The sequence below is a fragment of the Tyto alba genome, unplaced genomic scaffold, assembly GCF_018691265.1.
Source record: "Tyto alba isolate M040663 unplaced genomic scaffold, T.alba_DEE_v4.0 Super-Scaffold_40, whole genome shotgun sequence".
Taxonomy (NCBI): domain Eukaryota; kingdom Metazoa; phylum Chordata; class Aves; order Strigiformes; family Tytonidae; genus Tyto; species Tyto alba.
Window position 1 is genome coordinate 1,955,481 of NW_024881316.1, and position 15,684 is coordinate 1,971,164.

A 15,684-nucleotide genomic window follows, 5' to 3' on the forward strand; every position below is an offset into this window, starting at 1 on the left:
TTTACTTTTGTGCTGTTATTCACTATTTGCATATGGAAGCCATAGTCAAAATCAGACTCCATTATTCTAGACATTTGATAAACACCCAACCCAAGCCACCGCAGCCTTGAAGAGATTACTCAGTAAACTAACAAAACAGACAAAAGGTGTGAGAAAAAGATTTCTTATTGCCTACACTGAAGAGAGACAAGGCTGTCTCCCACTGAATAAGTTAAGGAATTCAGCTTCAAATCAGAAGAATCCCACAAAGTTAACTCAGAATATAACTACACGGTGGGGCAAGGCAGATATATGTGTTCAATGTGTCTAAGTTTAAGCTAGCCAGGTAAAAAGCAGTTCTAGTTTGCAAGCCATGTCGCTATGTTACTTAGATGCTGCGCCTGCACATTTGTCCTTTCAGGCTGAATATGTAGGCTTATTCTCAGTGCTACAAAAAAAGCCAATCAATCAGCCCAATCAATCAATCTGCCTCTCTGCAGCATGTGACAGTGTAAGCTATCTGTGGCTGTGCTAGCTATACTAGTCCAGCTATGTTGCCTCCATACAGAAGGCACCTCGCTCCTAGACAACTTCTAAGCCAGGAAGGCTGAACATGCATAAATCTATACCTCTTCTCACAACATAGTCTGAACAATTAAGAATACGGAGCTAACACCAAAGGTAACATAAGGGCTGCCATTTCAGCAGTTCCACTAAATTATCTGTAGTGTTACTGTCAAACGTATTTAGAAAAAAAACAAACACGACAACTTCTTCCTTTTCACCAAGTATACAAATATTCTTCAAATAGAAAGAGTAAGGTAGATATCCTGTCATTGCCATTCCTATTTTCACCCTTACTGCTTCAGCCTTTGCATATAGCTGAGGGAGGTCACGGGGGACGACAGGTAAGTGTCAGCATGTATCTACAGGTGCCCTCCCTACACCACGGAGTAAGAATTATTTGTACTTTTTCTGCAAATTGGCAATCATGGGTGAATCATCAAAGCACCGTCCTTGAAGGGAGAGATGGCACTATAGTGTTACAGGCTCTTATTAGTAATCATATGGTTTGGTTTTCTGCCAAACGTGCTTATACTGTCCCAAAATTCTAAATACATGTTCTGTCACAAGGATTACCAGTTACTCACTAAATGATTCATAAATAGCACTGGATTCCCAGCCAAGGGTAGGAAAACGTGTCAGCACTGCTAATCACTGAGCACCTCCCTGGCTGTTGTGGAATGCCTACCGTGAAATCTTAACTGGTGGTTTCAAGGAATGAAAATTATGGAAACCAAAAGAAGCAGATCAGTAAAACCTTCTGAAAGTCAAAGAATAAGAAACTACAGACACTCACCCCAAATATCCACAAGTTCACAATGACACTTGCAATTACCTTGGAATCAGTGGCAAGTCTCTCCAAGTCCTTAGTTTTCGGATTATTCTACTACCAGACATTACCATCAGTGTGCCTTTGGGACAGTGAAGGCCACCTGTACATCTCCAGTACAAGCCAAGTGTACAAAATGAACTGAGTAGAAAGAAGGGCCACCAAGATGCTTAGGTGCTGGGGTATGAGGTACAAGGAGCACCTGCAAGAGCAGAAACTGGCTAACTAACAGGAGCCACCCTCTCCTTGGAGGTGCACAGGGATAGACCAAAAGGAGAGGGATACAAGTTGCAGCACGACAAATTCTGATTAGACCCAAGGACGAATTTTCACAGTCTTCACAGAGAAGTAGTGGAGTCTTCGTCCATGCAAATATTCGACACCTGACTAGACAAAGACCTGAGCAACCTCACCCAGCTTCGGAGCTGGATCTACCATTGCAGATGGCTCTGCTTTCAGTGGGCAATTGGTCAAAATGAGCTCTGGAGCTTCCAACATAAATCAACCTATTTTGTATCTATGATATAACGAGCAGAGCACTCTTCTAGTTTTCCCACCAGGAAAAAACATACAATCTCCTCACTTCCTGAAAAGCAGCTTCTCCTCACAAGTCCACCGATATTAGAGATTCTCTCCTGGTTCCTTAGCATTAATTAGAAGTCATCTGTGGCTCTACAGGAGCCCTGAGAGACTGTGTTGTAGCAGCTGCTCCCAGCCACAGAAGAAGGGACCAAACGGAAGGCGATGCTTTGCACCAGGCCATGCAATTTAAATGTTTTCTGCTCGGCTGTTGATAGCGTGATCGAGCTCTGTGAGCCTGGGCAGTGATCCTCACCGATCTGCACGGCATCGAACAGCATCGCTGACCTACAGCCTTGCCTCAACAGCAGCACCGCAGCTGCAACAGTTCACAATACTCTAGAGGCAATAGAACAGGAGCTTACTGAGATGGAAAAGCAACTATAAAAAGGTTCTTTAAAGGATGCACTGGGGCCTCTCTGCCTGCCTGCAGTTCTTAAAAGTACTTATGGAGTGACTCTAATGGTGGAAGGAGCACTGTAAGCAATGTAAGGTATCCTTCCTGAGGAAAAACAGATTTTTTTTTGTCAAAATAGCAGTTGTGCTTCTGCTGTTGGGCTCTACCTGAAACACGGCTTTTGGGGTATTCATCAAACGTGTCTGGTTTACAAATTTTCATAGCTTGGGACATTCTTTTAAAATTTGTTTTGGTTGACTAACTGTAAATTCTAGAAGAATAAAGGATTCACGTAGCAAAAAGTACTATTTTATCCAACTAATATTCTTTCATTTTCACTTCCAAAGTTCCGAGTACAGTTCCACAATGAGGCTAATGAAAAATAACAGCACTTTTGCACACTTGGGAATTAAGGATATGGATGATAATATGAAAGATTCTCATTTATTTTCTTTAAATGAATACAATGGTTCCTTTCTTTTTTTTTTTCTGCAGAGGGCACCAAAGGAGACAATTAATAGCTTATATTGACCAGCCTTTGCTTATCTTTCCCTTCTTGCCTCGAGGGAGCACCAAATGATGAAATATTTGATAACAGATTGTGTTAGCTTACAGTATGTGGCCACATGAACAAACATGTGTGAGAAGCTAAACTGTACAGCAGAAAGTTTGCTAGGTTTAATCAGTGACTAATAGAAAAATAATATATACAAAAATACACTATTATCAGAAACATTACATGCACACAAACCATTGATGACTTTTTTTCTGTCTGTTCTGAAAGCTGAGGAAGGGATTTTTTTCCCTTGCACAGGAGCCTCTAATTATAGAACAGGTCCTCATGTTTTTATTCTATCTTAATATGCAATCTGCTAGAGGAAGAACCGCCTAGTGTTAACAGTTCCCCATCTTTCCTATCACAAGATTCCCTTTCCAGCAGCCTTTAACTTCCCTAAGCATTGACATTTTGGCTAAAATTCTGCAAATCAGACCCTAGGTCAAGTAGCCTCCTCTCCGCTTTCTCCTGCTTCCCCTGTTCTCTCTCTGTACTGATCTGCAAAAGCTTTGTTTCCCATAACTTTCCCATGACTTGCTCAGCTATCCCTAGAAAATACAGCAGAAGTACGGATCAAACCCAGTTCCCTACGGAAACTTGAAAACTCTTAACCACAATCAACTGAGTAACACAGAAATTATGCAGAAAATGAGTCTTTAAAAGCAGATTGCTTGTGAAGAAAGGTTCCTTAAAGCTGCACACGAAAAAGCAGAACACGGTTTTTGAAGCTCATGACTATTTGACTTTTCACCGTAGCAACTTCTGTACGGAAGTATCAGCCCATGGACTCCCCCTTACCGGGTAACACGGATGGAATTCAGCTGCCCAAATTCAGGCGTTGGAGGCGTCACCTTCGAGCAGCTTTTAAAGTCAATGAGCAAAAACTGATACTTCTAAGATGTAATTCATTTAGCCTGTTTTAGACACTCGCCTTAGGGTGAAATGAACTGCACACCAGACATGCCTATTTGACCTCCTTGATTATAAAGGGAACAACTAATTCAGATACCCCAAATTAGAGGATATGGATCCCATCTTGCATTCGGGTATGAAGTAAGTCAAACTAATTATATTCATCGTTTCAATAACAGATATTAATTTCTATCTACAAATGCTGTCCTGCCTATGCTCTGAGGCCATCACGGGTACAATAAAGCCTCACTCTGCTCCACGCAAACAGGAACTCACTGGAGAATGAAGGCTGAAATCTCGAGAGGACGTAAAGGGAGGGAAAGATGGAGCAGAGAGTTGGAGGAACAATAGAATATGACAAGGAGAAAAGGAAGAGACAACAGATAGCAGTGTTAAGAGAGAACAGAGTGAGAACTGCTGTTTCCACTTTCAGACAAATGGTACTCGCTGAATTGGTATGCATTCAATATTTAATATTGTTTTCAGTACTCCATGCATTATTAAGTGCCATCTGTATGTACCTGCATTCAATATGAACTTTTTGATTGTGCACCTTCCTGTGTGGCTTCCAGATGGTGTTTTATAATAGTAATTTCTCAAAACAACTTTGTATTTCCTTTTTTCACCATTTTGAAGTGTGGATCTGACACACTAAAAGCAAAGATGTCAAGACCAGTGCCCAGTTTCAGTAGGCTACAACCTGATTTTTCACAACAGTCCTTGTTTTAATAAACATTTAACTATTCAGTACAGAACTCCTATCACCTCAATGGTACTCACCACTATTACGGATTGGATTCATCCAAATATAGTAGGGTATGCTATCTCTCTAAAATAAACATGTAAGGTAGAAGCAACCCCCCCAAAAAAAGGAAAAATTCCTTGACTGTGAATGGCAAGAGTTCACTAACTCACTTTATTTTTTAAGATCATTTTTTCTGATTTAAGGGAAAAAACATGAATAAAGTCAGCAATTCCTCTGCACCACAGAAGTCGGGAACAAGATCCCACCCTTCTCCATGTCACTCGATTTACCCTTCGACTGACATCTACGCAGGCTGATCAGGAAGGCACCAGCAGTCTTGCTGGTTCAGATTTTTCAGACTGTCGTTTGATTTTTAAAAGGACAAAATGAAAAGGAAAGCACTCTTCACACTGCTGTTTTCACAGCCACCAAACCTGACAAATCAGCAACACAGAAACAGCAGCTGATGTTAAACTCATGCAGGAGAGACAGCTTACTACTTTCATGGCACAGATGTCATTATGTAGGTTTTCACAGGACGGTATTTCTGACCTCTTATGAATGCAAACAAAGTAAGTGAATGCTTTAGCATACCATCCCTCTTACTGTATTATCTTTCTAGAAACATAGTTTTTTAATAAGCTCATTTTTTTTTAATAACCTCATTAGGTCATAGGGTAGATAAAATCTGCGCAAAAAAATGTTCTGCATTTAATTATTTTATCACGACAGTTTAAGAGAACTTCTTTCTTCTATAAAGCAAAACTAAACTAATAAATCTTTATTCCTAAGGCATTATGCTTACATTACAGAGTACCAAGACTTATACTGCAAATATATTACCTTTTTCCATTTCCACCTCCCATAAAGTAAGTGCAACCAGGAACACCTGTAGACATCCATATTCAGTCTTGCAAAGAACACAGGTGAATGATTCCATTTTTAATCTCAATGAGACAATGCACATATGTCAAGTTACACACATGAAGTACATTGAATTGAAGGTTCATATTTTACTATTTAACACAGCTGACTAGATGACAGTTTTCTATATTTTGTTCATGTTAATCAATCAAGCTACTAATCTTCTGTGTTATTATGAGCTCTGTTTTGCAGAGGGTGAAACATTTGCTCTTCATCCTTCTGCAAAATGTGATGTTACATGCGGGCTGTGAAGCATGGTTCCTTCATCTCTTCTAATACGTAAGTCAAAGAAGAGTAATTCAAAGAATATCACAGTAGGGAAGAGATATCAGATCTTGGTCTCACCACCACTTTCTCCACTTGCCACACATTTCTTCACATTCAACACCCCTCCTGAATGTGTATGTTCCTCTCCTAGATAAGGTATAACTATTCCACAGTCTAACCTTCCTTGCATGTAGCCTAATGATGTTTCCCTTTGCTTGCTTTTATGCTATTACTGAACGCTAATTAATTTTTGTTTCCCTGCCAAATCATTGTAGAGTAACAGTCACATAGGTTTCTTTGCCTTCATATATTTAGTATGTTGATGAAGACGAGCTGAGTTGAATTTAATCAGGGGAGAGGAAAGTAGTAAAGGCAAGGGGTGTTGCTGGTGGTAGCAGTCCTCGCATGCCCAATACCAAGGCCAACACCAAATTATCAGTATTTCTTGAAACAGAGGAAGTAAAAAGCAGCAAAAATCTCCTCTTTTTTTCATGGTGACTACACCGACAAGTTTTGGGAAAGAATCTAGCTACTGTCATTTATGTGTTAGCCAATTCATAACGGGACTGAAGCAACTTGTCTGGTCTTGACCATTAAATACCGAAAGTTCCAGATTCATTGAGTAGCTAAACAATCACACCCCAAAGATATACAATTTTCTTTGTCCTCCTGTAATCAACTTCCTGCTTCAAAGTTCAAATCCAAGTCACCATCTTCATTTTAAAGTTGCCCTTGGGTGGAGATCACTCAATGTCCAAGACATGACAACTTTCTAGGGACATGACTTCCAAGGCAACAAGTAAAATTTAGTTTCTTAACATGGTGCAGTTTTCTATGGCATGGTGACAACAACCGCTCTTTCTCATTCTTCTCTTTCACTGCACCTTCTTCTGTGTAGAGGCTCCAATTTGTAGCTATTATCTTCGGGAAAAAGGTTCTACAAGCTTTTGCTGGAAAAAGAGACCAGAGGAGTTCATGTGGCTTCCCTGATTTAACCTCAGACACCCGTGAACAGAGGCAGTACAACACAAACTTCATCAGGGCAGAAGAATGCACACTCGTAGCCTCAAGTCTAAAGGAGCTGAGCTTCTTGTTTGGTTTTTATGGTAAGATGCTTTTATGTCATACTGGCTACTGCTTTTCAAGATAAGTAATTAACAGCAAGGAAAAGTACTGGCTACCTGAAAAAATAACGTAAGAATAGCAAAACAGCTCATCAGATAAATTTTAAACTGGAGTATCATATAAATATGTGTCTCCAAACTGCCAGCTGTCATGCTAGTTATGTGCCAAACCATGTCCCACTCATAGCAAAAGCCATGGCCATTTATTAAGCATCTCAAATTTTCAAAATCATCACTGTTATTTACTTGGCCTATACAGCATTCTTGCAACCATGCACTGCAGCCTGCCATTCATGTACTAAAAAAAAGTACTTCAAACAAAGTCTTCTGAGAAATGTTAGCATAATCTTTAACATATTTAAAAAATGCACTGAGTGGTTTTGACTGTGTATTAAAGGCTTTGTTTATTCCATTTTTCAAAAATCAAGGGTGGTGGAAAGCTACACAAACAAGAGAAGTTTGTGCTCTCTGAAGATGGCCGACTGCAGTTAATGATAGTGCCATACATGTGCACTTCCATGTGCTGAAGCACAAGCCCAACCTGTTATCAATAGCGGAATGATTAGTTCCCTGACCAAAAAGAAAAAAAACAGTATTTTGTAACAGGAGTTACCACCCTACCATTTCAGAAGCCTTGCAACTGTTAGACTTCACGTGTATTTTAGGCACAGAATTTGGTAACAAATTTATGCAGTAAAAACATCCTCCAATATTTTCAGGTGTAAGAACTGAACCCCAAATCCCACAGAGCATTTCTGTTTTGGTTTAGCACGGCAGACCTAGCAAGGAGTCTGGAAGAAAAAGGAACTCACACCTGAAGACTTATCCCACTTTTCTCACCACTCATTTGGCCACATCTAGATACTCTGTTTGGTTTTGGGCCCTCTCAGCACAAAACAGATGTTGATGAACTGGGGCAAGTTGAGCCCAGGGCCCCAAGGTTCTCAGGGGCTGGTGCTCTTGCCCTGAAAGGAGAGACTGGGGGAGCTGGGCTGGTTCAGCCCAGGGAAGAGGTGACCTCGGAGATGACCCATCATTTTGCCTGCCCATCTGCATGCGAGGGTCACCAAGAAGAGCCAAGAGGCTCTTCGGTAGGGCACGGCAGGTGCAGCAGAGGCCATCAACTGAAAGGGAAGGTGTTCCAACCTACTACCAGGAGTAACCTTCTCACACGTAGGCAGTGATGCAGCTTTCCCAGAGCTGTTGTGCGCTCTCTGTTCTTGAAAGATATCAGAACTCAACTGGACACGGTCCTGAGCAACCAGAGCTGGCCACTCTTGGGGCTCCCTTCCTACCCAAACTACACCATGATCCCCTTCTGTTTTATCTGGCTTTTGGAGGGCAGAAGAGGGGTCTGTTCCTGTTGAAGTCACCTGTAGCATCACCCTGAGCTTGGCCATTCAACAGCATTGTGAAACACATAATTTCCTGGTTTAATAGTTCTGGAAAGCAGACTTAATTTTATTTTTCCTATAAATATGTAAACATAAGATTTTTTGCTTCCTTTTATAAAAGATGTTGGTGCCTGAAGTTTTCAATAATACATACCAATACCAAATACAAACATCATTAGACTATACTTCAGTTAAGTCCACACACCTACATGATGTCTACTTTTAGGTAAGTACTGGCATTTTCAGTATAACTAATATATATATATATATATATTTACACACAGAATCACCTTCTGTAACTTACAGATTTCTCAGTCTGAACCATATTCCTGAGAGCCCAATCGGGTTGGTTGGTTTGTTTTTTTTTTAAATCCGGGTAGCACCGGCATCACCCCGTTGCCCAGGTCTTGCTGTTCAAAGCTGAGCAGTATTAACCGAACCCATTCCTGACGCAACCCCAAATTCACCGTACCCTGCTGCGAACTACCTTCGCGTCGAAAAGCTCTACTGCCCATCAACCCCCCAGCCTCACGGAGCTTCCCCGGGCTGCGGCCACAGGCTGCAAACAACCCCGGGGGGAACGCTCGTGTCCTCAAGAATTTGTAAGCCAGCGTGTGTTAGATGGTCATTGCTCTTGGGAGACTTGGAACCACACTGGGGAGCAACAGCTACGGGGAGCAGCGTAGGCAAGCGGTGCCAAGCCCTTCACCCATCCCTGTCAAGCCCCCCTCTCTCCTCTCCCTCCATTCCCACGTCCAGGAAAAGCGAGCACAGAGCGAGCCCGCTGCTACAGAAGAGCGAAAGCCCTTCCCACGCACCAGCCACGCTCGGGGAGGCTGTTTGGGGCCAGAAGCCTCCCCCTGCGTGGGGCACGGGGTGACTGTTAGTTATTCACCCGGGCGCTGCCAGGCGGTTGGGGCAACCGCGGGACACGCGCTTCCCTCCTCGGGAGAAAACGAAAAAAACCCCAAATCCTGGCTTCCATCCCTGCCCTGCCCGCCAAACCACCCCCCCGCGCCGTCCTCTCCCCCCCCCACCCCCGCCGCCCTCGGTGAGGTGGCGTGGGGTTGGGGGGGGTCGCGCTTACCGCGGGGCCGGGGAGCCGAGGGGTGAGGCGGGCGGCGGGGTCCAGGCGGGAGCGGCCCCGCCGCCCCCCCGGGGGTGCTGCTCCTTCTTCTTCGGGCGCCAGTGGGGGAACGCGGGGCGCCGCTTGGGCGCGGAGGAGGAGGAGGAGGAGGAGGAGGAGGCGGCGGCGGGAGGGGGGGCGCGGCGGCGGGGAGCGGGGGGAGCGGCGGCCGCCCCTTCGGTCTCCGAGTCGTCCGACTCGCTGCGGCCGAAGAAACGTTGGAAACGGCCGCGCCGCGCCATGCCGGGCCCCGCGGGGCTCTGCCCGGTGCCGGTGCCGGTGCCCTCCCGCCGGCAGCCGGGGCAGGAGCGGCAGCGGGGGCAGCGCGGCCCTCCCGGCGGTTTAGGGCTGTCCGCCGGCATGGACGGGGCGGCGGTGGCAGCCGCCCGCCTCGGTGTATGGGTTTAATAAGGCGATTCCCTCCCTCCCTCCCTCCTTCCCGCCCTCCCTCCCTCCCTGCCCACCGCCGGCCGCGTCGGTCCCTCCCCGCGGAACGAGCCGCGGCTCAGCCGCCGGTGGCCCAGGAAAGGGAGCGGCCGGCGTGGGATCCGTGCCCAGGGTGCGCGTTAGGGGCCCATTATCTTGTTGTTGTGTTCTGCTCACCCGCGGGTGTCACCCCGCGCCCTGGACACTTGTGCAAGCGGCGGGGAAAGGCTGCGCGCCCTCCCGCGCCGCGCCGGGGCCGCCGCATCCCCACACCCCCCCCCCGCGGGGTACCCGCTGCGCCCCCCACGCCCCCCCCGCAGAAGCCGAGGGGGCTCCTCAGGAGCCAGCACACCCCGACCCCGAAGCGGTACCACTTTTTTTTTTTTGTTTTTGTTTTTGTTTTTTTTTTGTTGTTGTTGTTGTCCCGGTGCCCGCGACATTAATTAATTAGCTGCTTATCCCTCTCTCCCTGGGAATAAATCGGCTCTAACCGTCGCGGCGGCTCGTTACTCCGCCGAGGAGGGGCCGGTTTCGCGGGGAGGCAGAGCCGTTCCCCCCCCCCCCCCCCCCCCGGAGGGGTCAGGCTGGACCACGCACCTCTGGCCGGCTCGCAACGGGGAGCAGCGTCACGTCACGTCGTGTCGTGACCGGCCCCTGCCACGACGTGGTGGTCCCACGGGTCCTTCGGTGCTTTTAGGAATCTTCTCTTCCATGGCCCTGAGGTCTTCAGCTTTCCTTAGGAGACTTACTGCCCTGCGCCGACGGACGCCGTCTGTCCTAAAACTGTAGCTGACAAGCGTGCATTTGTCTGGTACAGGGAGCTTTTAGGGTGTTTTGTTTGTTCTGGTTTTGCTTGGTACTGGCGGGACAGGGAGGTTGTAATTGCCTGCTAAAAATGCTAACATGAGATAATTAAAATGTTGGAAGTCTGTATGCTGGAAGAACTTTGAATTCACTGTTATGAAATGGTCATAATCGGCTGATAGTTGACGAACACTACATAAATTGAGATGGACATAAATTAATGCTGGGCGTTTTACAGCAGGAGGACAAGGATGTGAGCAAGGCAGGGGAAGACAAAATACAGAAGGGGTTTGGCTCAGCAGCCCAGCCCTACCTATACTACTGGTTTACCCAAAGCAGTATGTACACCTGTTTGGCGGACAAATTCAGTTATTTTCCTGTGTGGTGTGTAATTTTCTAGGCTAGCGATTAACTAAACCTACGAAGATTAACCTGTGAAGAAAGTGATTTTTCCCAAAATTAAATATGTGTCATGACAAAATTAGGCAGAACTGGAAAGGTAGACAGTTGTACCCTCAGGAAATGCATAAGGGATCAAGAAAAGAATGTCCGTCTCAGTAAGACAATTTATGTAAGCACGGAAATCACTGAATCGTAGAATATTTCAGGTGGGAAGGGACCTCTGAAGGTCTTCTAGTGCAGCCCCCCTGCTCAAGCAGGGTCAGGAAGAGCAGGTAACTCAGGCCCATGTCCAGTTGGGTTCCAAGTATCTCCAAGGATGGAGACGGGAGACCTGACGACAGGTAGCATGCAGCCTTGACGGATGGCTAGGAACAAAGCAGGAGGTCCTGTTCCCTCTGTCTGGACAGTATTTTTGGACACAGACCATACACTGTAAAGATCCAAATAGCTGTACCTCTTCTATTTTAGCCTAAAATGATTCCTTTCTATTTCTTTGGCTAGAGATCCACAACTGGCATAAAACCATGGCATTTTACAATGTTCATCAGCCTCCTCTCCCTGCCACTGTACCCACCGGGAACCCGCAGTTCTCCTCAGCACACCAGATGACTGAGGGTACGTTCAGCAGACCTGTGTTACTTCATCCCACACCAAAAAAAAAAAAAACAAGCATGGCCTGAGCACATACAGTTTAAATCACGGAACAGAAAAGAGGAGAAGTGCAGGGCATGCATCTTTTCAAATCCTTTTAGATTATCTTGCCAAGGTCTGGATCAGCATTAGCATCATGGAGTACCTAGAAAACATGCAGAGTTAAGAATCCCTCTGGAGCAACACATGTAAGAAATAAGCATGCAACATCAGCTTTGAGGTATCCAGCATCTGTGCTTCAGTGCTAACATACGCTACAATACTCTGATAAACAAAACCGTAGGTGAAGGGAATATGCTTGATAATATTTATTCAAACTTTGGCTGAAATTAAAGTCTGGGTGTTAAATGTGGCAGTGTCAGAACAACATGTGATCTCGATCCAAACAGATCTGTGGAGGCTCAGTACTTCTGTCAGTCCTCGTTCTTAGACTCATCTAAAAGATCTGGACCTCTTCTTTCAGGAAAGGCATTTTTAAGACCATTAGTTAAGACACAAATTCATTAGAATTAGCCACTCATTTAAGAAACTTTAAATGACGGTCATGTTTATGTCAGCAGTCCTAACACATGCAACAGAACAAGTCGGTCTAGCTTTTATCTGAACCAACACAATTTTGCAACAGTTCATAGTAATTCATATCATAGAAAGATATTATGCAACAAATTATCCTTCTCCTGTTTGGTTTCATTCCAACATGGTGAAAAAGAAGATGATTGGGTATCTAGATTAGACTTTATCATATTCGACATCCACCTAGCTTGACTGCACACTGTATGTGAGATTTACCAAAAAAACCCCCAGAAACATGCTGATTTTAGAATTACAATGAGAAATAGAAAAATACAGACTCAAAATCTATGAAGCTGTTACAGAAACTAAATAGCACACAAGTTGAGATAAAGCTTTTTCCTTTTTCATTGTTTCAAAACAGAAACACTGTCCTAATATAAAACTGTTCCAATATGTGGCACGATATATATGAAAAAACAATCTAAAGTCCATAAGCATATTATAGAAAAATAGGAATGGACTATCATCAACTTTGTCACCAAATATTTTGTCTTCTTTCCCAATACAACAGAGGTTTGAAATTTCCTCCAGAAACAGTACACGCAAGCAAATATTTGAGATTCAGGTAATCCACATGAAGAGTGGCTTGGATTCCCACACTTTGGAGCTGGTGAGAAAAGGGCAATGAAGTACGCAGAGGCCAAAATCCTGCCTGTGTCCCACATAAAACACGTAAGATCCAAACTATGGTCCTGGAATCCCACATTCATTTGACACCTAACCCTGCGGGCTCCTAAATTCCAGGGGTGCCTCCCTGTTTGTCTTGAAAGTGCCCCAGGTACTTAGGGATTCACCTCTCCACATGCCCAGAACTGCCTCAGTCTTCACAGGACTTACTGTTGGGTGCTTCTTGCCTAAGTCTGACAAGGAGCTAAAAACTAGGTATTGCTTGGCCTAAATCTCCACTGGGAATCCCTGTGGTTGGCATATTTGGGTCTTGTTTAACACACACAGTAATAGCAGGCTCTGTACTAAATGCTGTACCGGCTTCCATTTTTTTTTCCAAGAGTTCAAGGTATGATGTAGAAATAGTGATGGTGGTCTTAATTCAGGAATGTCTTACCTACAAGGGGACATTCTACCTTGCAGTTGTATCGCCACTAATGTTTTCTTTCTGACCCAACAAGACTAGAGGTTCCCTGGCTACACCTGAAAAGAGAAGGAGTGAGTTCCACTGCATGCCTTGAAAAAAAAAGGCATAAATACATGTCCTCAGTAAATCATCAGACATGGCGAGATGTGGGTGATCATTCCCGGTGGTTAAAGACAGCCTGGAATCAAAAATGGAAAATGCAACTAAATATTATGACCAAGGAAAGCCAAGGCTAGGAACTAAATTAGCTCGGGAACATGCCAGCCAGAATTGCAGCCACAGCAATAGGCTGTGAAGCCAGAGAAGCCAAGAGACCCTTAAAACACATAGAAGGGCAAATCCCAGAAAGGTCAGCAAGGCCATGTCACAGGGAAGGAATTTGGAAAAATAGCAAGCAGAGATCGAATGAGACTGGGACGAAGGAATCTGGAAGCAAGAGCCAGGGACTTCAGCTTCAACCAAGACGTAAATTCGGAAGGCGAGAAGAATTAGTGGGATTGTCTGACGTACCTGATAGGTGGGGCAAACCATAACCAGGCTCAGAGGGCAATGTTCACTCAGTCAATGTTACTGGCATTGTGTCTGTGTGGCCGGATTGCCTGGGGAGACACAGAGGTGAGCACGCAGGCGCTGGAGCTGAAGTAGATGGAGGCGTATTAGGCTCTGAGGGACATTCTGGAGTGGGGATGAATTTACATAACCTTATGCTCTGAATTACTTCTTACTTGTACACAGTTACTGCAGGCAGTACTTTGTGTGTGGGGTGCTTTTGGTCTCATTTCGAGGTGTCTCATTCCCATCATGGTCCAATTTGGGATCCTTGGCATTTAACTCCACCTATGAGCTGGTACCTCTGTTGAAAGCATGCAGTGCCCATCTCTTAGGTGCTAGTTATTGATCAGATCAAGTCAGAAAAACATGTGACCTTTGTCAGGGTCAAGATTTCACTTTCACTCTTCTGATAGCTTTGGCTTAATTTGTAATCCAGTTACTCATGGATATTTCTGCTGAACCCACTGATGCTCATTGAAGTAAGATTTTTATTCCTTAAACTGAGTAGTCCACAGCAGATAGGAGTGGATAGAATTTGTAATGGGAAATTAGCAGATTCAATTATCCAATTCAATATTAGCATGATTTCTTATTGTTGCTGTAAAATGCAAACAAATTATCTGAGCCTTTGAGTCACATATATATTCATGTAGATGGAAGGCGTCACATAGACCCCCCTGCTACCCACACACCTCCTGTCAGCTACTCAAAGACGAGTCCTGCAACCCATCTTTGGGCCTTTAAAGAGGCTTTTGCATTAGAATTGTACAGCTCAAGGGAAGGAAACAAAATAAGTCATGTGTGTAGTTCATGCGGTTGTATAACTTCAGCCGTTAAAAGTGTCCCACAATGTGGCCAAGGTGTAGCATGTGATCTTTAGCTGCAACATGGAGTTTTACAGTGCTATCCACAGTCATTTTTTTTTTTTTTTTATGTAGAAGTGCACTAATTCTGCATTAGTTGCTGCCTCCACCTAATACTCCCATCGTGATGCTAACAGTGAGAGTGCTCTGTTTGATTTTAATGCCAACTAGGTGCAGCCCATGAGTCCAGGCAGATAGCCAAATAGATTTCAGTTATGAAATGTTCAGGAGTTCCCAGTGTAGGACATCACTTTTATTCTTGCTCATACAACCGTGGTAGTAGCGTTCATTCCGTCTCCAATCAGTTCACAGAAAAAAACCCTGTCCCACAGAAAACATTTCTTTTGGGGGTTTCCTTCTCTGTTACCTGCTAAGTATTTTTTTCATTCTGTTAATGACAATCCGATGTTACTTTTCTCTTAATGATAACTACCTTTCATTGAAATTGTGTCAGTACAAAGCCAAGAAAACGTCTACAAGTCACTTCAGTCTTGCTCTGAGTATCCAAGTATTGTGTTCTTCTGCCCTCCCTGTAAAAGATGAATGTTTCTTCTGTACATTTTTTATCTCATATTTTCTTCAAAGATTTCAATCTTCGGACTTGTCAGCTCGCATAAAGAGTTTACATAAAGATTCTGTGCTTGGTCTCAAGCTGAACAGTAAAATCTGTAAACCACTATATGTATGTTATGTTTTTCATACCAGCTCCCTTAATGTCAATATTGGTTCACTACGGAATTTATTTGGTATCTGAGGTTTTTCAATAAGTAGTTTTTTCCTTCCTGAAACTGTAACAAGGAAGATAAAATAGCTATGAGAAACCAGACTCTATAACTAGACTGAAACAAATGCTGTGGATGCTACTTAGAGGAAAGAAGATTCCACATCGTGGAAAAGTTCCTTTTTCTTCCCCAGCTTGGTGGT

At 44.3% G+C, this 15,684-nt stretch overlaps 1 protein-coding gene across 1 annotated transcript in view; it reads right to left on the reverse strand.

Annotated features, from left to right (window-relative positions):
* CRYBG1 (crystallin beta-gamma domain containing 1) overlaps nucleotides 1-9,779 on the reverse strand; it is a 101,845-nt gene extending 92,066 nt beyond the window's left edge. Inside the window, exon 1 of the mRNA XM_042803601.1 lies at nucleotides 9,358-9,779. Within this exon, the coding sequence (XP_042659535.1) occupies nucleotides 9,358-9,758 (401 nt within the window). The 5' untranslated portion in view covers nucleotides 9,759-9,779. The remainder of the gene's footprint in view (nucleotides 1-9,357) is intronic.
* Between the last annotated feature and the right edge of the window lie 5,905 nt (nucleotides 9,780-15,684).